The 25641-nt window shown below is 40.6% G+C and overlaps 1 protein-coding gene across 1 annotated transcript in view; it reads right to left on the bottom strand.

Annotated features, from left to right (window-relative positions):
• Window positions 1-4476: 4476 nt before the first annotated feature.
• The window catches only part of FAM135B (family with sequence similarity 135 member B), a 138392-nt gene continuing 117227 nt past the window's right edge, over window positions 4477-25641 (bottom strand). Inside the window, exons 9-19 of the mRNA XM_026079884.1 lie at window positions 24501-24656; window positions 21451-21524; window positions 17579-17733; window positions 13691-15758; window positions 13048-13214; window positions 11906-11997; window positions 9465-9562; window positions 9011-9162; window positions 8173-8283; window positions 6035-6148; window positions 4477-4682 (exon numbers count right to left, since the gene is read on the bottom strand). Of these exons, the coding sequence (XP_025935669.1) occupies window positions 4477-4682; window positions 6035-6148; window positions 8173-8283; window positions 9011-9162; window positions 9465-9562; window positions 11906-11997; window positions 13048-13214; window positions 13691-15758; window positions 17579-17733; window positions 21451-21524; window positions 24501-24656 (3393 nt within the window). The remainder of the gene's footprint in view (window positions 4683-6034; window positions 6149-8172; window positions 8284-9010; window positions 9163-9464; window positions 9563-11905; window positions 11998-13047; window positions 13215-13690; window positions 15759-17578; window positions 17734-21450; window positions 21525-24500; window positions 24657-25641) is intronic.

The following is a 25641-nucleotide window of genomic DNA, read 5'->3' as shown; positions in this document are numbered from 1 at the left end:
GGCATAGACAAGTAAAATAGGTCAGATAAAGAACACTCTAAAAGTCCATTTTTCCTTCCACTGACCGCAAAAGGAGTCAAATTCCCTCTACCAGACCACAAACAGACATCTACAGCATAAATGTCTAAGGTTAAGTGAGATGATCCTACTCAGTATAGAGTTTTTTTCAATTTATTGTCAGGAAATTCACCTTTGCCTATGCAGCTTCCCCTCCTTTCCTCCTTCTCCTTTGGTCCTTTCTATTGCTTTTCAATGCTTGAGGTCCTCTGTCTTCACTTCTCTTTTCCTTCATGTAGGCTGTCACCTTGCCTTGAGAGAACTTACCAGTCTGGGCTATAATCCGCACAAATATTAACATGGACAAACACCACTAGCAAAATACACCTTGCCTGTGGGAGCCAGGAGGTCTACTGTGCTGGTCCTAACACCTCACACCTACATGCTCAAGAGACAGTCCTGCATTGCCGGCTTTGCTTTTTCTTCTCTAAAGAAGAATCCCATTGAAGTGAGGGAGTTTCACTTCAAATACAACTAGCATTAGGCCCAGGGCTCTCTCTGGGTATCGACAAAGTGGACAGTTGCCTAGCAAGTGGACTATAAGGGGATTAGAAAAAATGTTGGCCTCTCTACCTATTTTATTGAGCTAGTGGTGTGGAAAGACAGGCTTGTTTCTGCCTTTGCTGCCATGCACCAAAGCAGCAGCTGTCACCCCCGATCCCAGCTGATCCCCAGGCTGTCCCAGCCATATTCCTTCTCTGCCCCATCCCTTCCCATAGGAGCAGAAAGAGAGTGGCTAAGTGGGCAAAATCCAATTTGCCAGCACAACTGAACAGCCCCAAAACTTCAASTTGTCCCAGTGACAGTACTGGGAATGTCCCCTTCAAGTGAAATACAAGAACGGTCTTGCTAAATATTGCACAGCATAGAATAAGGATGCTATTTGTGTACTGAACAGAGTGGAAAGCTGTCAAAGGACTTCTACATCAGGGCTGAAGCTTTAAAGAAAAACAAACTACAAAAAAAGTCAGACTTCCCCCTCCTCTGTCCAAGTTCTTGAAAGTCCGTCTTATCCACTGTCAATTTAAGAACTTAAGAATTTAAGCACAGCCCCCATTGATACACCAAACCAAGAGGAGTTTGTGCAGTTTGAAAGGAAATCCTTGTAAGGATACTGCTAATGTACCTAAATGTAATTTAAGAGGCTTTCTGTGAAAGGAYGACACATTAAAATTCCAAAGATCAACACAGAAACAAAGATGCTAACTATGCAGTTTTTTTGTTATTTGGTAAGAAGGTAACTCTCAATATATATTTCYTTCTATATAAATCATTATATAAAAACCTCCTGAAAATGAGTCCATGTAGATTACTATATTTTTATGATGTCCAGCCACTTACATGTTATTTACATTATAACAATAATGAGGATTTCTGTTCAATATAGTATACTGTAGGAGTGGATTTACAATATTCAGAATCATTACCAATGCAAGATTCCATTAAAAAAATAAAAGAAGAAAAATAGAGACCATTCTGAGAGCTTCAAAATGAATGCTAAGCTAGACAGTTATTGCCAATGTTTCTCACAACCTTCTGGCAGCTCAAGGAAGATAAAATCTATGTCTCAACCTTTCACAGGAATGACATGTCCCAGATTTTTAGCAGCTCTCTATCATACCCTCCAAGGACCAAGTTGTATGGGCCCAATTTGTCTCCCATTGCAACCAGACTTTGAGGCATGGAAGAACATTATACATATAGAAACTTTTAGTTATATTTTCCATCAGTCACAGCACTGGCAGCAGTGTAGAGCGTGAGAGCGAAAGTGAACATACTGGAAGGACCACCAACTTCTGCAACAATACAGAAGAGACCTTCTCACATTTCCTCTCTTTCTCACGCTGATGCAAACAGAAGGCTGGGAATGCCATCCAGTCTAAAAGACAAGGCGAGAAACCACCAATATGAATGTAAGTGTGGAGACCCTGGCGTGTTGTCAGACTCCGGATACTCAGTATTAAAAACAGTTGAATGCAAGAGCTTGAAATAAGCACACTTTGTACAGATTTTAAGCATATACATACATACATATGTATATATATACACATATAACTATATATGCATATGTTCGTATATATTATTTATTTATATTTGTGTAAACTGGCCTCTCAATGATTTTCAATATTTTCCATTTGCAGACACCTAAACATGTTCTAAAGGGGGAGCCAACCTTTCTGGGCAGCACTGAAAGCTACTGACAGTGGGGATCACTTTTCTTACTTGCTTTCACATATTCCTTAGAAGTCCATGACTGCAGATCAAAACCATTGCGCTGTATGAAAGTTCAGCCTACATCCTCCATTATAGTCAAAACTGTGTATACAATTTACCAAGGAAGAAGTAAGCTGTGATATGTACGTTTAGCCGGCACTAAAATGTGGAGGCAGAAAAGTGATGGATGAAGACTTCCAAAACCAGAGGTGAGAGCCAGAAGTTCTTCATTACTGACATAGAATTTTTTTGTGAACTAGGTAAATCCAGCTTTTGACTTTAAACTGCCAGTTTATAAAAGGAAAAGGGGTAATAGTATCTACCTATTTAATTCACATACTATGTAATATTTAATGTTTGCGAAACTTGTTGACGTTAAAACGTACCATGTAAGTATTTCTATTTAATTTCAGTGTGACCTTTGAGGGGCAGAAGATAATTTTTAGGTGCAAWATAACTTCCTATTTTCAGATGATTTAATCCTACCCTTTTGTATATTCCTTCTTAATTCTTTCTATTTACAAACATATCTAYGTATCAAACCAGCCTTGTTCTTTAGCAGTGCCTGCCAGTCTGCTAGAAACTCTTTTTCTGAAGTAATTCTGTACAGCTTGCCCACTTCCTTCTTTTGAAGACAAGTAGTGTTACTTAAACACTATCTCTTTCATGCACAAATGTTCCCCCCCTTTTCTTTTTTTTTTTTTTTGTTTTGTTTTAACTCACCTATTTCATGGATCTCCCCTGTCTTCACCTTAATTAACTGCTGAGAGTCTTGACACCTGGAACCATCTTTGTCATTTTTTTACTGCTTTTGTCAGAAGATATGGAGAGCTGGTCAGTTATGTTTTTAAATGAAAATGTTTGCATTAGAAAATTGTCTTTCTTTCAAACAAAAAATATTTGTGAAGAATTATTCACTTTCCCTTTTTTGAAAAAACAGCTGTGACATTGAAAATTTATCAAAATGGTATGAAAACATAGAAAGTTATTGAAATTTGTCATTTTAAATGTTGATAACTTTTTGATACAAATTTTAATTAAAAATTTCAAAAAAACTAGAAAAAGTGAGAAATGGGTTCTTTTCCAAACCCTTAAAAAGAATTATAATATCTTTGTATGAATATAGGTTTAAATGTTTCAACCAGCTGTAACCACACAATAACTAGGACATATATAGCACTGTAAATGGGCATTAGTAGAGCATTAGTATGGCATTGCAGAGAAGCCTAAGAAGATATCCCTGTATTTTTAAGCTTTCCACAGTCCTTACCACTCCATATCACCAGACTATTTTCATCTGATTGGTTTTGTAGCTGTATTACTGGCTGGGTTTTGAATTTCAGCTCAGAGTAATAAATAAAAATTTTATTCATTGGGGTAAATGTACCTGGATACACATTTGAAAGTAAAAACCTCTAAGGTTATAACGACAAGCACAATAATGATACTCGATAAATGTAAACAGGAGAAGTGTTAACAGATGCCACTGATATTTCACAAGTATTCCAATAGATTCCTCTTGGTTTGGCAGCTTCTAACTTGAAAAAAAATCTTTCCAACTTTTTTTTTTAAACAAATATCAAGATTTCTTCATTCTATTTAAAATATTTCTTCCCTTTCCATACTTTCAGTGTATGCATGTTACAAATGATTACGAGTAATGGAGTCATCTGAGCTTTTTCTTTTAACAAATGGAACCGTTAAATCTTTCACAAACATTTTCCAGACTTTTTAGTTCATCACAAAGGAGGTTTTAACCTGAGTTCATTTATACTTGCTTCCTCTTGTGTTAACTACCCCCAAAGTGCTACAAATGTATAGCTTTGTTAATACATAAATAAACATTAAATCAAGGACAGCCAAGTTCCTGGGTTAATAACTGAGAGAAATGGAAATCATATCGGTCCAATCACATTTAGAGAATTTGCCTTCTTATTCTGATTCTCCATTTCAGAAGTGACTTATGCCTTGATGTGGACAAAGAGCATAGAAACTCAAGAGGGATATTTATTTCTTCCAAAAGCACCAGTACTTGGAAGCTTGAATACCTTAAAGCCATAGAACTTTATTCTCTGGGACAGAAATGAAAATGGAGAGAGTTTGAAAGTCCCACCTGATCTCTTTTCTGACACTGCACTTTTTTGGCTAAGGGATTCTACTCCACTCAACAAAATGTTTTGCTTCTGTTACCCAGTACTTCAGGCACTATTTGAAGTAGTTGAGTCCTGCCACGAGGAAGAACTTCTCCAGGAAAAGTTCGGAGTCCAGCACTGCAATGTGGGCAGCGCGGCCTATCAGCGTGTTGGCGGTGTTTGGCAGAGCGTGGAACACGTTGTGTCGTATTAAAGTGCAGTCCTTCGCCCCAATCAACGGCTGGAGCAGGTTGTTAATCATTTCTGCATAAACAGGACCTGAAAAATATTTTTAGATGTCACATCTACATGCCAAAGCTGCCTGACCCCTTCTTTCCTTCCGGTGTAATTTAATCCCAGGGAAAATTGGCAGGAGAATCAAAGTAATGCCAAAAAGCAAGTGCCTAGAGAGCCATCCATTGCCGAGGTTAGCCAAGTGCCAGGACACCATTAATTTAAGAGGAGACATTTGCCACCCCAAGAGGGCTGCTGCAGCTCCTCAGCATTCAGTCCCATTTTTCCTGCAGTGGAAGGAAACGTTCTCGTTACCTTCAGGGAAAGAGGGCTGGAATCACACTCTTTTTGAAGAAGAAAGAAAAGGGGTCTGGCAAGAAATAGAGGTCCATTAGGGTTTCTCTGAGGTATCTACTTCATCAAGAACACCATGCCTTTCTATAGGTAGTTGAGAAGTTTATAGAACAGCGACTGCTCAGGAAACTTGCCATACTCATGAATGATCTACACTGAATGTAGACCTGGCTTCTGCTAGGCCATGCATATCCCTGCAAAACAACCGCCTGAGCTAGGAGCTTGCCTTTCAGTTCGTATCTCAGGTAGGGAGAAAGCAGAGTTTTATTTTATTTCATGTATGAGAAGGAAACCATGTTGACTCTTGGGCCTTTGAATCCTTTGTGTCTCTTTGTACTTCCAGGGAGTTCCTCCATTTCTAGCTAACCACAGATGTGAAACAGGCATGAAATAACACTGAACATTATTTCTGAAAGTGGTATCAAACTGAAGCTATGGAGCATTTTGTAATAAGGTAAACCGCTAATCACAAAGGCAATACATGGGACAGCATACAGTCTGAGCTCGCGGGAGAGCTAGGCCTCTGATGGCACGTGTCCTGAGGTGCCTGGCAGATTTTATTACAAAACAAGATGATTTTAGATCTGATTGCCACTTAAATCACATGGCACTCATCCAAAGACTATTGAAATCAAAGGGAAAACCCATTGACGTTGGATGTGCTTAATGAGATTTCATTATGTGAAACAGAGGTGAGACAATACTAGCAATTCAGTAGACTGAAGAAAAACAATGTTGGGAACTAGTTCTATTATCAGCACTTTTCTTAAAATAAATTAGAGGGAAGGAGAGGAAGGGGTAAGAGCCCTTTGATTACAACCCGATTGAATTTTTTTTTCATCAGACAAAGAGCTTCTTAAAAAGCTTTTTTTATTGATTTCAGTCATTTCCTGTGGGAAGAGAACACTTTCTTTCTTATCAAACAAACATTTGAGTTTTCATCCTGCTCATGAAAAACCCTTCTGATGCAATGACCTCAGCTACACAAAAATCAACACAATTCCTCAGCAGCTTTGTAAATGTAGAAAAGATCTTACACATACCTGTGTGTCTGTCTTTAAGTGCATTTTTGCACATTTCTATTCTTGCTGAATGAAAGGGCACATATCTGTCTTGAGGTGAGGCCACTAACACAACATTTTTAAAGTATTGAAGACCTGTGGCAAACAAATGCATTAAATATGTTCATCACGATAACGCACAGCAATGAAAAACATATATAATGTCAGCATGACTAGCTCATGTTCATGCACATTTTGAAATCTACAATGCCAAACARATGAAGAAAAATTGAAACATAGCACAGATTTATAAGGGTTTGGGAGAATAGCTTAGAAATATTTCTGCTACTTCTGTGAACTACAGAATTAGTTGTATTAATTGTATATCAGAAAAAAAAATAGAACTGTTTCTGTTCCAAACGATGTTTGATTAAAACCTTAATCTTGCAAATATTTATGCCTCTGAACAGTGTAAATGCATGAACATCCCCACTATAGTTAATAGGTGTTCTTGAATGGATAAGTGGATATAGTTGGGTACAGGTTCCTGCTGCTTTCTCTGTTTGTGGCCTCCTGAGCCAAAATGTAGCAGAAGAGTTGGAAAATGGAGACAGATGATACAGTCTATTAGTCCAGAGAGTATCCTGAACACAGGAGAGCTGTGGTTTTGACCTTTCTCCTTCCCTCTCCCTCATGGAAAAGCGGCCCAGGACCAAGTCTTTCCCTTTCTAGACTTTCCTCAACACCACAAGGAAGAGTACTGCTGGCTTCCTCTACTAAATAGAGGAACAACTGTTCATTTTTTCTTCCAAGACAAGCACAAATAGCATTTAAATAAATTAAACTTTAAGCAGGGACTACTACTTTAAGAAGAAAGTCAGAAATTTTTGGAGGCTCAAGAGTTATCTGGAAAAGAGGGAATAACACCACCTTCTTAAATTTCTCCATCTGTAAATGCTCTCAAGCACTTCTGGAAGAAAGATACAGGATTAGGAGGGCCTCTGTTATGACTCAGCTCATATGCTCATATCTTGACCTACTTCAGGTTTTCCCCCTACGCATCTACCTGCCTCATTCTGATTTTAAAGAAAACCCTCTTGACATTTAACTTTTTGCTTCTGCAGGGACAAAACCTTCTTTTAATGCCCATTACATCTCCAGTCTCTCAAACTAACAAAACAACGCATCGCTGTGGCTCACAGCACGTGCTTGGGAATTCTTGGCAGTGAAGCTATCATGTTAGCTTCCCRTGCAGACCCAATTTGATTTGAGCCTGACAGTCATAAAGTAAACATCCCACTGTACTCCATAGAAACGAGAGCCAGGGAATCATACAGGAAATTCAAATAATGCCAAGATACAGCAGGTTCCCTTAACTTAATAGGTCATGTATTGAGTTCATAGAATTAACAAACCATTCCATGTCTGACAGACAAAGTATCAAGAAATTATATTTGTCTTAACAAATTTGTCTTTGTTTCCTATTCRTAAGGTACCAGAGCATGAGAAAATAATTAAATATCAAGTAGTGACTCTTTGAGTGTATACTTAGCACCAATCTGATCACATGCAATATTAAAAATAACTCTTAGAAGAAAAATATTTGCTTGAACAGAAGGATTATGCTTTCTTTCTTTTCTTTGGAAAATCCTGAATTATTTCATTTCTTCATGACAGACCAAGGAAAGGGTAAAAGATCTCTGTTTAGACATCTTTTTTCCAGTGCTAGGCCATACATCTCTCTCTGTAGTACAGAGATGTCACAACAGACATCAATAAAATTTGCTCTTCATCTCATGGCATCATATTTCCTAGAGAAGAGATGCTAAACTTGGAAAAAAAAAATGGTTTTCATCTAGCAGCATAAATTAAGTAATGGTGGCCTGTCAAGGATGATATTTCTTGCTTGCAGAATATAAACTTAGATGCATGTTTACTACCGCATGGAAGGCTTATTTGGTGCTAACAATTTGGCTACTATATTCCCTGGTGACTACTGCAGAGAAAATGCATGGATAAAACAGATATTATACAGAGCAGACCTTCTTGAAAGTAAGGACATTTGAAGAAAAATCAGTGACTAAAAGCATATTTCCTTTACTTTCTAGAGAACACAGTAATACAGGACAATTTTTGGAACAGTTGCTGACATTTGCACACCCACCTCAAGCACTACTTACCTGTTTTTTGGCTGAGCTGATAGAGGAAACATTTGCGCAGATCCGCATTGTCCCTGAAGGTCAGTTGCAAAAGTGACCCTGATTTTTTCAACTTCTGCATGAGCCAAAGACCTAGAACAACAATAGATGCATATTTTTTACCATGGTTGCTAATTATTAACCACAGGGTTTAAAGAGATGTGCCTATSATAATAAATTATAACTGAATATACTAAGAATGGTACTGTAACAGTATTAAGTCCTTGTTTCCTCTTGTATTGCTAATCAGCAAGAAGAAAAGTCTAAGGGTCTTCCTGTATTCTCCAATATCATGGTAACGTGAAGACTCAGGAAGGTCAGACTTTGAAAGATTCATTTCACATATCGCTGTAAGTGTCTTTCTCAGCCTTGGAGATGCCTGACTTTACAGGCAATATAAAGGGAAGTGGAAGAGTGTAGTGGAAGTAAGATCGCTTCTTGCTACTGCACACCCCTGGCCTTTCCAGGGAGCACGGTGAGGGACCTAGCAGCAGGTGCCAAGAGCCCATCTCACTGCAACCTTCACAGAGCCCAAGTCAGGACAGCAGGATGGATTCAAGGGGTGAGAAAAGGGCTCTGGCACTTGCACTTCATCATGCGCGCACAGGCAGATTCGGGAAATGCAAGCTGCAAGTTCTGCATGACACTGAACCCACCTCCAGAAGGAAATCTCTGTGGGTTTGAAGTCTGCAGCAAATATTTTCTGCAGCTTCAGTGTATGACTCGTGTCATCACAATTTACTGCTGCCTCCAGGGAGCTGCTCTCTCATGCTCTCTGCCACRGACTACAGCAAGTCATAGCGTTCCCATTAACTCTTACCTGTACTAACCAAAGTACTGTTGTTGTAAAGGGTTCCCAGGTGAGGCCCAGAGAGGGACAGGAAGGTGTGTAATTTGCTGAGGTAATAGCGAAACCTGGGGCGAGTTAGTACAGATCGGATGATGACGTTACCAAGGGAATGTCCAATAAAACTGTTATGAAAGACAGAATTACATTAATATAAAACCAATCTGTATTTTATTTACATTACACATACGGGTGACATAAGTTTTTYGCTTGAGTGGACGCTATCAAAGTTTTCATTAACACCCTTTAATTATCGTTTCATATTTTCTTCAGCCTCATAGATACTCTTCTAGCTATAACAGTGTAAAAATTAATCTCACTGACTTTAATGGCTTTTGACATACTGCGCCTTTGGAAAAGTTAATTCCACTGAATGTTTCTTATGACCATATGCAGTTATAGACTATTAATTATCAGAATGCTTTACCTTATTCGGGATATGGAGAGGTTGTACAACTGGATATGCTGAATAATTTCATCCAATAATCGGTCAGTCATTGTATCAAAATCAGCAAAAGTATCAGTCTGGCGAAAAAAGAATCGAGTCAGCTGGTGAATTAAAATGTATTGCACRTATTGCTGTAAATATAAATCAATAATAATCAATAAACCAATGATATTTTCAAAATAAAACACAAGAAATCTTGGGCATTCAAGTTAGGACAAGAATTATCCTGGGCTCCTTTGCAGGCTGTGGAAACAGGGCCTCTAGAAGACAATTCATATTTTAAGGGGGTTAAATTGCTTCTGTGGTTACTCCTCTTTCTCCACTGACTGTACTTCATTGAAACAGCCACRTGTCATGGAAGGAAAAACCTAGGCCTACAATTTATTAATAGTAAGGTTAAAAATATATGGTTGCGTGATTTCAGAGTCATTACTATGATCTTAAAGTGGCCCGATGTGACGCTCATGAGAACTGCTAATGCTCAGCCTCTCTAGGCACAAGACTGTGCAYGTGGAAGAAAAGCTTTTGGCATTTAGGATTTAACAGATTACCAAGGTGAAATAGTTTACAGTATTATACACTGACACGCGGGGTTATGTCAACCCTAAGGCTGTGATCACAAAATTATTAGGCCATTTTAATGAAATGTCGTGCGCTATTCAACAGTTATCAGTAAGAGAATGGGTGCCAGAAAAAGATTAAAACACTTTGTTGCTTGCAACAGTGCTGCCAGTTGTGATACAATAAAACAAATAACGTATTGTCCAGTCTATACAACTGCAGGCAGATGATCTTATTCAGAACTGTGTCGTTTGGCAATCCAACAGAACTCTAAATCAAATTTGTAACTAATGAGATGCCACAAAAACAACCATCAAATATTGGAGCAGCTATTCAGAGAAAACATATCTAGTAATTAATGCTTTTGTGACACAACTCATCTTGCTAATTGCAGCTCTTGCAAAGGAAAACATGAGCATATTCAGTTTGCAATACTGCCTTAAAATAAATGTTCTCATAAACTGCAAACAGTCCACTAACCTCCTGCCTGTTTGTTTTGTCTGCATTGATAATTAATGATTTCCTCCTGTGCTGCTTACCCCAAATCTTTCAGGTTGGAAAAATAAAGGTGGAAAAATACCAGCCCAAATGTTAATCGCAAACAAAACGCATCCAACATCGTATTTCACCTGGTTATGCCTCCATCCTTCAGTATCATCTCAGTCTGACTGAGCTTGTCAAATATCTCACAAATGAGTGCCTAAAAAAAAGTGAGTTCCATTGTCCTCTACAAGGTGAACTTCAGCTAAACAACTGATTTCATAAATGGTTTTCAATGTGGTTCGCAGAGCAGAGAAAAAAGGTTGACAGGATGCTTTAAAGCATGCAGATAACCAGCAAGCCACGTAGGTCCTATTTCCAGTGCCAYGGGAACTTGCTCACTTTTCCACACCATACAAGGAGGACTAAAACTTCTCATTATGGGCTCTAGATAACAGTAAATTGAGATGTTGTAAGAACTAATCCTTTAATCCTTGGAAAACAGAACAGCATCAAAGGATGCAAGCCTGGAGTGGTCTCGTCATAAGCATCATCATGCTCATGTTCTCTGGGCCAATCTCTTGCTGAAAGAAATGTGCCCTGGAAGGTGGCAAGTCTGGCAACAGGCTAATACCAACTGGTCATTGCAAAAAAAAAAAAAAAAAAAGGATCTGTTGAGCAAAGAAGGTTGGGAAGTTTTGACTTAAGTTTCTCAGGTCTCTTCATAAATCAGAACAATGCTTCTGACTGGGCATTGGAAATCCTTATCTTGTGTATAAAGGTAGCCCTCTGCATCATAAATATGGGTTCATTGCRACACAGAGCACAGAATTCATTCCTGTTGCTCTGCTTATACTAGCAACGGATTTTTCTGGAAGACGTTTCTTTATCATTCAAGGAAATAAATCTCTTAAACATTACAACAGAAGAAACAGTGGCTGATGTGGCAAAAGAAGCTGAAAACACCTGCTACCTTCCACTGGGTATTTCACATCCTCAGGAGAACTTAACATCACTAAACATGCTGTTTTCTTTCAGTGCTGTTTCACATGGCATCCAACAGGCAGAYACACTCGGCTGCTAGGTTTGCAAACTGGCAGGATAAATCAATTAACTTCTTCTAAGGTCTAATCCTATAAGTGCTGATGTCAGTTAAAGTGCCTCTGATTTCAATTCTAGGAATCTTTTCTGGTTGCTTTAAATACCCTCTCAACTCAGGCAGGAGTGGAACTGGCCTTTGTACTAAACCCTGCACAAAATTCCTTAAATTCCCCAGCACTTCTGCCTCTTCCAGCTAGCCACTTGCTGAAGGCCCTGTTTCAGCAATGTCAAAAGCTTGCAGGGGACCTAAAGAAATAYAGAAATTAGCTCTGTACTACCTGATTTCTTTCAGACATTAGGAAGTCCAATTTTCCACCAGGGAGTCCCAGTTCTATAAACGTCTTTACCAGCCGCAGATCTGCACTGTTACCTAGAAATAAATGACACTTGATCAGCTGTAATTCAGCAGCAAAGTAACTGATACAGATTCAACTTAATACATTCATCTTCTTACAGACCTTGGCCCCAAAGAGCTCTTTTTAAGTGCTGCTAAGACAGCTCCACCAGACAATACGACCATCCATTGAAACAGCAGGGTAGAAAGATCGCCCACRGCCTGCTTAGCTGCATGGGGGACAGATGGACCTCAGCTCCTGCTTGCTGTGGGGTACATGAGCCACATAAACAGGGGGGAAGAAGGGGAAAAGACCAGGCCCAGAATAACTCTGCCTCCTAATCACCGGAAAGCCACAAGCAGCCCCTAAAAGGCTGGAGTCTGACCTTCTTAGGCAAATTCCAAGGTCTTCTGAAACATTTTTTTGGAGAAGGAGGCACCTCCACCTCCTGAGGAGGACATTACTGCCAGCTGGGTATCGAATGGCAAAGTTCAAGTCCTTGCTCGAGCCAGAGAGTGTTTGTTTCTCCCCCTTATGAGGCCGTCTGCTATTAAAACCAATACCTTTTCAAGAGATGTTTCAACTTTCATATATTTGCTTTCTGCTTAGAAAGCATATATTTTAAAAATTCCAGATGATGCTTGCTCTACAGTGAATATTGATTATYCTCCTACTTTCTAAAGCCAATCACCTTCTATCCTATAGTAGGGCTTTTTTGTTTGTTTGTTTTTTAATCATGATTTCACCTTGCTGACATACTGCTGAACAACAAACATCTTCAGAATGGTAAAAGGAGTTATTGTAATGTACTGTTACTGTACAGGTAAAGATTGATTTACTTTACTGTAGAATTCTGTTTAAACAAAAAAAAAAGTGCAGCAGCCATTTCTTAGAGCAAATATTTAATGTTCACACAGATCCTTTATTAAAGTGGACTAAACAACATATAAAGGACTAAACCCTCAGCTAAGGTAAATGGTTTCTGTTGACTCTCTGTTCTTTCATACTTGCTGAGGATCTGCTCTTTTTTTTTTTCCGTCTATACCAAAATCACTATAATGCATATCAATTCTGCCTAGTCTTACCATCCAACCCATGGACACAGACAACCAGGTGAATTCCATCTTCCAAATTTTCTTCCTCTTCCTCTGGTGGAAAATATGGGATATCAGAAGCTAGTACAGATAAGTCACTGTACAGAAATCCTTCAATCTTCATTTCTTTTTTAAATTTTTCTTTGGCCTGATAAAAACTGGAGAATACATTAATTAATCGCAGTAGAACTGGGTGTTCAACAACAAACCTTTCAACAAGAAATGAGGAGAATGGTACCTGAAAGAAATTATATCTGCAGCTCTAAGACAAGCTATGGTACTGCAGTGATGAACYGGCTATTGGGTATCAATACACAGCTCTGGATAACCTTGGCTTCATGAAGGAGGGTCAGACCTCGAAGAGTATTTGGACACCTAACTCCCACCGATTTCCATGAGGTTTAAGAACATAATACCTTTGAAAATCTTAGTCTTTCTGTGTTTCAGTATTTGCTGTCTACTTAGATTATTTATTCTGAAAAAACCATTTGTCTAGTTGGATTATTTAACTCCTCTGGCAGCAACTGTCTCAATGCATGTGTACACTATGCTTGGTGTATTAGGGCCCTGAACTTTGTCAGGGTCTCTTGGCATTGTGATAACATTAATTAAAGAAGTAATTAAACATTCTTACTTCAGCATCCTTTCATTGGCCTCTTCATCCATCTCATTTGAATTAGAAGAGACAACTCCGAAAGAGCCTAGAGGCTGGCGTGTAATGGGAAACGCAGCCTGCTTTGAAGAGAAGCCGACCATAGCAGGGGTCTCCTTGAGCACRGAAGAAAAGGGAAGACACGTGGCAGTGCAGGAGACGGACAGGTTAACCACATCAACAGCCTTTCTGCTTTCCAGTGCTACTCCTTCCGTTGTCACCGAATGAAATCCAGTGCCATTAGCTACAAGTTTATGCTCTCGGTTGTCGGCTTCCTGAGGAATTTCAGCCTGGTAGGATCCTGCAGCAGGCTGCTCTGAKGTGGGTGAATCGTTGAGCTCAATTTCTTGTAACCCCTGCATTTCTGCATATACTGCCGGGCTTTCATCAGCAACAGTGTCATCACGCTCTCCTTGCRTTGGACCAAATTCGGTGGAGGTCTCCAAGGGATCTGAAACAGGATAGCAAAAATCTGGCACCAGCTTCATGCCATGTGAGAAATTCTCCTCTCCTGATATCCTCAAACTGGAATAAAGGTCTTGCTGGGTGTTTAAACTGTCTGTCTTAGGTTTATCCTTTGGATCATCAATGCATGTATCGAAATTATCTATACTCATGTCCAAGTAACTACAAGCCCTTGGAGTTTTTAAGCTACACTCACCATTGCTCTCCACCGGCTGGCATTCAGAAACATCATCGCTGAGCTGCTTTTGAGTTACAGGCGTTTCTGCACATTCCAAACTACAGTACGTCTCTGAAAAGCCTTCCTTCTCCTCTTCTCCTTGTAACTCAGTGTTACTGTTACTGTGTTTGGCAGAGGGTTTTGGATGTCCCTTTGGTTCCAGTTGACCACTTTCAGTGGCAATCTGACATGCAGAAAAGTTCACAGTTAACGGACTGTCTCTGCTCTCTGTTTCCATGCAACTTTTTAAGTTTCCTCCTGCAGCTTCTGAGGGTGCTTCACTGTGTTTGGATATATCCACCTCCTCCACAGGCTCTTCTGGGCTACTGATCTGAGGAGCTGAAACAGATTTGGTCAGTTTGGTAAGCTCTACTTCCCTCTCCTCTTCCTCAAAGGGCAAAGAGCTAATGGACGTGAGCGATGCTTGGATCCCACTGGGCAAGCTAGTATTGCTTTCCGTGTGGCCACCCTCCAGGGAATTTCGGTGAATGGCATGTCTCCGTACCAAGTGGTGCAGGATCTCTCGATCGCTGGGCAGCTCCAGAGCCCGGCTACGTGCATCAGACCATGCCACCGAGCTTGGTTCACTTTCAATGCCTGAATCAGATATTATTGAAGAGGATCTCTTTATAACCCCTGACATCAGGGTAAATTCTTCACAATCTTCAGCTCGTTGTTCCTTTGTGAACAATTTCATTTCAAAGCTGTGGGTGGGCAAAGCTTTYGAAACAGGTAACAGAGCCTTGGCATCTGCATCTGCTGGTTTTTCAAGACTGGTTAGTTCGTTTAGTGCAAGTTCAGATGAAGTGAAATTATTTGCGGGACAACTAGATTCAGCTGTTTCATGTAATTCAGTCCTGCCTTCCAAGCCATCAGTTCCACATGCTCCGCAGTCATCCTGAGCGCTAACAATTAACACGGGTTCACTTTTGTGGGAATCCTTATTGCTAGGTTTCGTATCTCCATAGGTAACATCTGGTGCAAGTCTATTGTCTTTTAATGAAACATCCTCAGATGTTTCAAAGTCCTCTGATATGCATTCTGTATTGTCGGGCTCCGAGTTAGAAGCAGTTCCCTTACTTGAAACAAAAATATTTTCAGGTTTCCTTTGGCCTTCTTTGTTCACTGTACATACCTGAGATGTGGAATGCTGGTTTAAACCTTTAGCTGTATGAGCAGCACCTTCAGTTCCACTATATACACAGGAGGGATTCCCATTTATTCTATCTGTGTGAATTAGCAAGGTACCTTTCCCAAAGTCTCCTTTTGCTACTGCCTCATGTGATGCAAAATCTTCCTTCTTGCCTATTGCATCCATTTGGGCACTTGCAGGAACCTCAAAATCTGGGAAAACATCCAAATTCTGATCTGAAAGAAAGAAAAAAAAAGTGATACCTGTAAAGATATAACCAATTACCCAACATGATGGGGGACTTTGGGAAATGATTGTAAGGCCTAAAATGTTATATATAAATATATATGTATATATACACACACACACTATATAAACTATATAGACTATATAAATTACCTGTATTTTAGACATATATAACAAAAAATGCAAATGATAGGGTGTACACAGTTAYTTTTAACTAGAATTACACCCACTAAACAGTCGTATTTAGGCAAAAAGAGATAATATCAGTAAAATATACTTTTCCCAGGGTAACTGTATTTACCCTGCTAGTTTCTTTAGCAAAGGTAAGCCAATCAGAGATAACAGTCTTTGCACTCCTGCTGTCATGCTACATAATACATATTACAGATCTTGCCTGTGAGTCAATTTAATAGTTAAAATATGTGTAATGAGCAGTGTCAAAATTAGGCAATGTGGTAACTCYAGAAGAGTGGAAATTTTGGACCTCAGGCCATATTTACTAGACTATGACCACTCACTATATTAATACATATTGCTTCCTTGCTAACCTTAATAGCTGGTTAAAAAGTAAATGGAACCAAGGCCCATGAGATTTTACCACGAATTTGTGGAACTAAATCAATTCTTAATTAAAAATCTGATTTGGGTATCTTTGGAAAAGCAGTGCTGCCTTTTAGGGACAGTGTTGGGCTTTATGTTTAAATTATTCGAGGGAGATGTTTTGTTCTGAATTCTCTTACCACTAGATGTCACACTAGGGATGAAATTCATTGTGCCAGTTTCCTTTAAATTTATAATGTCACAAAAATCCAAAAGATTTTCTTTCCCTTCTAGATTTTACCTCCAGCTCTTGTAATTAACCTACTTTCTCTCAAGATAAAAAAAATATATTAAATTACAGGAAATACTGTAGAGTTTGCTGCTATGGAAAACAGGAATTTAGCTATATTAGGTAGTGTTCATGCTCTGTTAAAATTGAAGCAGAGAACTGGTCTGTAACACTAAAGAGAAACTCACTCAGATCTTTCTTCATCACCARTGACAAGGACAGCCTCAATTTTATGCCGCCTCACCACCTCCTACAACAGGAACAGATTTATTTCTTGGGACTTTTACTTTTTCCCTCTCCTTCCCAATTAGATCTTATGTCCTATTTCACTGTCAGTAGCTGGAAATCTGGGTGAAAACACACAATCCTGTTTATTCCCAACAGAGCACTTAGGCATCTCTCCAGCTTCTTGGGCCTCACACCATAGCCCCAGCTGTCATCTTCTTGTGACTTCAGATACAGCTGGCTGCCACGGTGTGACCTGATAGCGATATCCAGGCTGTTCTTCCCTATCGCTCTATATGACTGTGGCCGTGCAGCTCTGTGGCTGCTCTGTGCTTTGGTACCAGGACTCAGGAGGGTTCCCGGCCATAGGAGTTTGTTCTGCAGTCTGCTGGAAGGACCTGCGCTGCTGCAAGACCTGGGAGACATGGTGACCACAGACCCGAGCATACAGTGCCACCTTATAAATAAGCCAAATTGGCAGCTTGTACCTGCTAAAGGGGAACATCTCACTCTCGTTACCATTTCTSCATCTCCCTTCCCATCCATCTCCAAGGTAGGAAAACGAATAACTTTTTTTTTTTCTTTTTTGGGTGGGGCAGTTCCAGCAGTTTTAGTGATTTGAACTAGAATAAGAAGCAATCAGATGAGTGCCAGAGCCAGCCCAAGGTAAGTGATAGCTCATGAAGGGAAGAGGAAGTGGAAATCCCATCAACTCAAGCTGTCTCATCAAACTGTACTTTGGGGTGTTTCACTCACCTTTGCAAGGCAAATCCATGTACCTGTCTTCAAATATAACTGGGAGCGTGTTCCAGTCCCCATCTATGTCGAGGCATTCTGCTGGCAGAGGGGGCATGCTGGTGAAGTACTCCGAATTCCGAATCTCTGTAGAAATCTGTCCATGACTTTGGATCCTGGCAGCAAAGTACAAAAGCAATCAAACATTGGAATAATTACTGTACCGTTTCTCAGTCAGTCCTGCAAGCCAGGCAGCAAAGTTAGAGTGGCAGCTAGTTAGCAGCGGTGCCCATCCACTGATATTGGGGCAATACCATTTAGTGTCTGTATTAACAACCTCAGTGATGGGATGGAGTGCACTCTCGGTAAGTTTGCAGATAATACCAAACTTGGAGATGGGGAGGTTGATATGCTAGAGGACAGGGCTGCTTCTCAGTGGGACGTGGGCAGGCTGAAGAAAGGGGCATACCAGAACCTCATGAAGTTCAATAAAGGCAAATGCCAGGTTGTGCACCAGGGATGGAGTAGCACCATGCAGCAGCGCAGGCTGGGAGAAAAGTTGGTATAGAGAAGTTCTGCAGGAGCTTCCCAGTGGGAGGGTATAGAGATCACAGAGCCAGACTCTTCTGATAGATGCGGAGTGATAGTGAAAGAGGCAACTGATACGAGTTGCATCAAGGGAAATTGCAGCTAGACGTTAGGAAAAATAATTCACCACTGAGGATAGTCAGTCACTGGAATACTGTGGAATCACCATCCTTGGAGATATTCAAAATTTGACAGACAAGGCCCTGAGCTACCTAATCTAAGTTTGGTCCAGGGTTTGGTCCAAACAACCTCCCATGGTCCCTTCCAACCTACTTTATTCTATGATTCTGTGAAACTGTCAGTCAGAATTCAGTTTTAACCTCTTGAATTCCTGTGGCCATAAGCAACATCAGAAGGCTTTGTCCTACAAAGATATGCACACGCATACAGCTTCTTCCACCAATATTATTGATTTTGTCCCCTCTTTCTGTCACAACTACAACTTGGTCAGAGAAGAGGTAGTGCTGTACAGCAAGGGGGTACCCAGCACTCTGAAGAGCTGTCCCAAGAGTTGATTTCTACCCCTCAGTTGGAGGTGCCAACAGCTTGCGTACTGCTTACTGCAAAACCTCTGTCTTTTTTTGGAAATTGCTGCTGCTGCCCCTGCCACAGGCTCCTCTCAGCTACCATAACTCGTTGCTCTCCTCCCATGGATCACCACAACTGGCTGATACTGAATCCCTCGTTAGGTTTCCCTGCAGGAAAAGGGGCCTGTCACTCTGACTGTGGCAAAGGTTTCAAAAACCCAGACGCAGGAAGCAGTAATCAAAAATCTATTTGAACAGTGCAGTGAGGAGCGAGGCCAAGAAGGACGAATGGCAGGGCATCTGTCTCATTTATATTGATCTGGAGAAGACTGCAGATATGTCACGTAGGTATGTGTCTAGAAGACCTAAGAGCCACTGGTTCAGCTACCGCATGTTGGCAGAACTAGAATATGGAAGATTCCTATGTCTAGATACCAACAACTTGTTCAGACCGGCAAAACAGCAAAGTACTTATTCCTTCCTGCAGCAACACATGGGTATTTAGAGTTAAGTCCTGGCTCTCTAATAAAGTTCTCACCGACATTAATGGCATCAGCATTTCATTAAAGACCACATGTAAAAAACAATAAATTAAAGTAGATCTTGTTTTGCGACCAATCATTGGTTAAACAAAAAGAAAAAATAGTTATTGGCATTGATAGGTGTAGGCACAAATTTACTTTATTTAATAAGTATTTTTTTCTGTAAAATATTGGGAGGATGTGTCACCTACCAGAGGCTCCCAGCCTGTGGCACGTGTGATACCCAACCTGTTCAAAATGGCATGCACTGCTCTGTTGAGCAGTCACAGGCTGTCATGCATGTAGGTGGATTGCCTAACACACAATGACACCATTCACAACATAACTTAAAACAGCAGCACCAGAAGGAAAGAAACTTCTCATCTGGTAACAAGGGAAAAACAGCTGCAGGGAAAAACTTGTCGTCGTTTGATGTGTTTGTACAGCACCTTGCACAGTGATAGCCAGTCTCAGCTCATCCCTCTATGAATCAGATAAATACTCCATGCATTTACTTTCCTAATCATATAGTCTAGTACAGCCTAATGGAAAGGAGGACTCTGGCCTGCATAGACCAAATTTACTATATAGGCCAATTTTTAGTGTTTGCAAACTATTCTCTTTGTGTATTTAATCTCCCCGAAAATCAGTGAGGAAAAAATAGTTCTCAACTGCAGGAAATGGGCTAATTTTCTAAGTGCCTGGAGAAATTAAGGCACTTCACTCAATAAGGCTTCCTCCTGYGCAAGGCTACGTTTGCTTGGATGAGGCCACTAGCGCCAGTGCCCTCGTCCTGGGGTGCTGACATGGGGCTTTCCTTAAAACCTGACACTTGAGGACTAAGTGAGCACAGCTGGGACCCTGCAGCCACAGTGCTTCTTTAATTTGGCAGAACAAGCTGGTTAACCCATCCACTAATGAAGTCACGGCTCTTTTCTCCAGCACTGAATTGTCCCAAATGGCACTAGTGACAGCTCTGAGAAAAGCCGACTCTTCCTTTCTGTTGATCAAATGCCTCATTTAAGCCCCTTCATCATGACAGGACCTGATATCATGCCCTTTAAGCCATTTCTGAAAGACAGGTTTCTACACTGATAACTCCGTGGTCCCCATGTGGTGACAGGCTGTTTAACTGCAGAAGTATTGCAAGATGTCACTCATTACTTAGAAATTCAAATCTGAGCAGCTTTCCTTGAACTCTGCCTTCAGGGGCCAGGTCCTGAGAACAACCTGATCCATGCAGTCTACTTGTGATCATCAGATTGCTCAGCTAAAACTGGAGGCAGAATTTACCCTAATGTAGTTTTAAAATTGCATCCTTGTACTCTCCAGCTGGGCTCTAGGCAAGCAGTGTCAAGCAGAAGGAAATACGTATGTTGTACGTGGTTCATAGCATACTTTTGTGAATGCAGCCCAGTGCAACATTCATTTTCCCAGACTGCTTTGCACTGCTGATTCTTGAGCAAGTAATTATTAGCTCCGAGTTCACATCACTCCCATTTTTCCTCCAGCTAATGTGGTGGTGTCTCCACTCCAGTCCCGAGCTGCAGGATCCAGTGAATGTTCAGTTTTGCACCGGTTATTGGCTAATGAATCAAGACTCCTGTCTGAATTTACAGGTCTTTTCTGATATATAAAGTAGGTCTGAAATAAAGCATAAAATAAATCCATGATTGCCTACCCACAAAAAATAGTAGGGACGGTAAAAAGCATATTATTAAATGTTAGGCTTTTGCTACTTTCTAGTGGTTGCTTCCTACCGAAATTGGGAAAATGTATCTGGTGTAGAGGTTTGGGGAAGTTAGCTGAAGGAAGACAGCAAAAAAATACTTCTGCCTGCCCTGAGACTAGTGTGTTGGGGGAGAGAAATCTGAAGAAAAATGTACTCAACTGGAAATGAGAGGTGGAAAAAGAAGATCTCCTGGATCTTTTCCCTAGAAGGCTCTTGCTAAAGCATTTTAGCCGCAGTCTCCCTAATAAGTAAGTCATATGTGAGAGGGAGTAAGAGAAAGAAACATCTCATAGGGATCTTGAAATTAATGTTCTCTGGGGCCTGAGTGGAGTCACATACCATGCCACTTTTGACACTCATTTCAATGGATTTAAAACACAGGGCCAGACTAGACCCAGTAACCTCTCTCCAACCAATCCCCCCTCCATTTCCAGCAGAAAGGACCTCATCCTGAACCACAAAATGTTTTAAGAAACTACATTTTCAGCTGCTCTAGTGACAAGGAAGGTTCAATGAATTACTTACAGGCCTTCCTGAAACGTCAGCACAGCGAGTTTCTGGTGCTCAGTGTAGAAGAAGGCTTCTGAGAATCTTCTTACCTGAGTGGGAAACACACAAATTAAACCTCGGATCTGCTGAAAAGTGCAAAGGACAATAACAGACCAGTGATTGCCAAGGACAGATTCCTTAGTATGCTCCATCACTTTGATGACAGAAAGAAACAGGGAGCCCAATTCTGCTTCACTTCCCCAGTCCAGCACAAAGCAGCTGGTATTGCTGCATAGTTAGCTGGGAGGAAAGAAGTGTCCCTTGACAGTAAATCAGGATTTCCTCATGTGCATCTTCTGAGTCTTTTCTTAGAAGCTACCAAATTTACCATTTCCCCCTGCAAACCGGGGGAAGATTTCTTCTTTTTCCCACTGTGCAAATCATATAGCAGCAGCAGAGTGAGTTACTAAATTGGAACAATTCATAATTGATTGTCTCTTCTGTGGGAACATCCACAGTAGCTCCCAAGAGAATAAAGGTTCTACATGTCAGCCCAGAGGAGAATAAGCCTTATCATGGTAGAAACACATCTGCCTATGTCAAGATGCTTACAAATGAGAGCTCTCCAGATCTCTTCATGGACTTCAGAGCTGTTCAGAGTTGGATAATCAATTACAAAAGAGCCACAGATCTGAAGTGGCTGGCAGAGCTCAGAGTGTGAAATAAGCTATGAAAAATTCAGTACTGCTATCTGCCCTGGAATAAGCTTTGGGATTCAATCAATCAATCATAATRTGCAATCAAATGTACTAAGCTGTTAAACTGCAGCCCATACATTACTAATAATATTTGTAAAAGCAACCTCTATTACAGTGTCAGAGAATGGCAGCAAAAAGCACACGTCATAGCATTTCAGCGTCTCCCTAAATCCCAGCTGTGCTTCAGCAAATAGCCTTTCTAAAAAAAGAAGGAGTAGCATTCTTTCACAAAGGTTGTTTCTTGATAATATGACTTTTCATCTGAGGCACTCAAACTCTTTTCCACGGCTTGGAAAGTATCATTACATACAGCTTATATGGGAAGGAACTGAAGCACATGGAGGTAAGTAATTTGCCAAAGGTCACGCTGGCAGTCAGCATCAGTCGGGGCTAAAACCACGGGCTGGAATTCATCTTGCTGAAGCTGTCTGTCTACAGGGCCCTTCAGCTGAACAAGCCACCCCAGGTTCCTCTGAAAGTCGAGGAGACCTAGTCAAAAGAAGCAGGGGACTCTGATCATAAGTAACCTCCACCTGAATTAGATGCCTCCCTTCAGTGAGATGAATCATGCTCTCGTCTCTAGTGGCTGGACCTCCACTGACTTTAACAGGAACTGGAGAGTAAGCTGAGATGTAGATACCTACACAGTAGGTTCCTAAAGCTAAGTAAGATGAATCCTATTCTTTTTTTTTCCTAAGTCCCTGCTCTAATGATTAAATCAGGCTATGACTTCAGCTCAGCTGAGGCAATGAAAGCAATAGCTTGTTTCCTATACAACTGTGCACATAGTGGTCAATAACAGAAAAAGTCCTAATGGAAGGCACAATACTTGCTGAACTAAGTAGGTCTGACACAATTAGCTTTAAATATAAGACCATTTGTGCCTTCTTTATTATCAAGTACAAGAGCCAGTTTCATGAACTATATTAATGTTTCGTTGTATGCCGCTTACTAGGGGAAGGGAAAGCACTAACTACATATATGTGACACACTGAAGAGAACAAATCTATATTCCTATATAGTTTTGTTAAAAGGATTGAGATAAATTCATTTTTTAGCTATTTATCATTGGATTTATCATTTTTCATGGATACCTAGCCTACATAGGAAACTACACTTGATCATATCTACCTCTTCCCACCCACCTCATGTTCCATGTTATATTTTGATATTTACAGTGTACCAATTTTACACAGCACCCCAGGTCTTGCAAAAGCAACGTCCTGCTTTCCAGAAATTCAAATCTGTAATTTGTGTGTCTGCATGTGGTGGTATAGAACTTATCTGACAGTAAAGGTGCTGATAAGAGTGCCAAAACCTCATTATTTGATTAACAGAGGTATAGAACTGAAATGTAGCTTCTGCATGGATGAGCCATTTACTTGCAAAAAATCCTACTATATTCTCAAGCTCAGAGTTACCAGTCCAGCAAGCTGTTCAGTGTTAGAGGGCTGCTTTTGCCCACAGAACTTGATTGAAGCTCAAGTGTTTGCCCATGTGGAAAAACTTWTAGAAGAGGGATGAAACCTGTCATTAAACCAGCCTGTGAATGCTGAGAAAGAGAAAATAGCTTCTCCTTGGATACATCTGCAAAGTGCTCAGCACAGTCTTGGTGCTTTTTGTAAACTTCTTAAAGGATTAATGTTAGTAACCACCATCACGAAAGGTTGTTTATGCTGTTGAGAAGGATTTCTTCGGATCTTGAAAATGGATTTCCCATAGCCATGCGTTCCTGGCCCCAGGAAGCATCCTTCAGGAGGGAGCAAGGCAATCCGTTGGGAAAACCCTACTGCTAAAGTGGAGGTGAATGAAGTTACAAGGTCACTGTTGAATCCTTGTTCTTGAACATATACTGATGATTTGAAAACCTTCTTCAGAAATAGCATTTTGTTAGGTCTGAAAGTCTGCCCTGTGCTTCGAGGTAGCAGAAGGCTTTGAGAATTAGCAAACTAGTACAGCGCTATCCTGACTTTGCACAGGATTCACTTTTATCCCATCCCCATGAAAGGCCACTCTAGTGCTGTATTTTACAAAGTTGTTTTATGATCACTATAGTCTATACTTGTATTCCTCGTAAGGCAATAAAATGACATAATGCTCACCATTCCACTCCCTTAGTTGTGAAGAAAATAAAAACAGCCAAAGAAGTATTTTACTTGCCATAAATATGATCTTTGTTCACCTCCTCTTCGCTTTTTGTCTTACTCAACTCATCTCCTGGATATATTCATATGGTCACAGTAGTTTTGAGAAATATTTATCCAGATACATCATTGATGTCTCTCTATCAGCAAATGACTGAGCTCACTCTTAACTTCTTAACATTACCCTTAGCATGTGATGTTCCTGAGTCAGATAAGCTGTGACTTCTGGATGGAGCGTTGCCACTTCCAGGAACTGGGTCCACAGGGCCAAAAGGTGGGAGCAAAGCCAGGCAAGGTCCTTGCTTATCTGTTCTGCTATCTTCTCTGGATTGCTCAACAGCTGGAGGGGAGAAAGGATATTCTGAGATCAAGWATGATCATGAAAGAAAACCATCATGTTGGATTAAGTCTTTACCAGGAAAAAAAAAATCCCTTGATTTAGAGTTATTCTTAAAACTACTACTTTCAGTTCTTTTACCCCAAATCAAGTAGGTGAGCCTTTCACTTTTGCCTTTTCAAGGCCACGTGTTTTAGCGCATAGGGTCTTGGCTATAGAGCAGGAAGCAGGAACAGCCTCAATCCTTGCTTCACTGCAGAGGAAGTAAATAGGGAAAAATCCATGAGAGCTGATTCTAAACCGTCCACCAGATGGTGCTGGATACTCTGAAATAATAAACTATCGCTTATCATCTCCTTTCTGACTAGAAAAACAGTCTTCCCAGGATACCAGATGGGTGATTATGGGAAAAAAAAAAAAAAGATCCTGTGTCCTCCACACACGATGAAAACAGACATCCCAGAGTCCGGCAGTGCGTCTGTCCTGTGCTCGGATGGGCTGGGGCCCTCCATGCCCTGTGGCCCGCAGCAGTAATTCTGCTCCGCTGGAAGCGCTGGCCAGCAGCAAAGTCCCTGCATACCGACCGCCTTGGTTTGACTATTTCTTTAACAACAACAGACAGACATTGCGTTTTACCTCCCCTGGCTTGGCACAAAGAATACAAAACTGAGCCCTTATCTATTCCTAGGGACTCCACCTGCTTTTTTTTTTGTATGAAACAGGTACTAATCCTAGAAATACTCCAGAAATGATGTCACAGGGAATCACTTATCAGTTCCTTCAGGGCCAAGTCTCTTTTTGGCTAGAATGGCAGAAAATACTGAAGGCCTGCTTAATAGCAAAAGCTGCAACAGCACAGCTTATTATGCAGGTAATTCCAGACTGGTGACACTGCAAACTAAGTCAAGATTAAAAGCAAATTATCTGCGTAAGAGAGAGACAAACAGAGCAAATATGTTTGTATAATAAACACRTATATTCTTACAAA

This window comes from Apteryx rowi, unplaced genomic scaffold (assembly GCF_003343035.1).
Source record: "Apteryx rowi isolate R43461 unplaced genomic scaffold, aptRow1 scaffold_500, whole genome shotgun sequence".
Lineage (NCBI taxonomy): Eukaryota > Metazoa > Chordata > Aves > Apterygiformes > Apterygidae > Apteryx > Apteryx rowi.
Note: the sequence above shows the minus strand (reverse complement) of the source record. Positions and strands in the feature narration are given on the sequence as shown.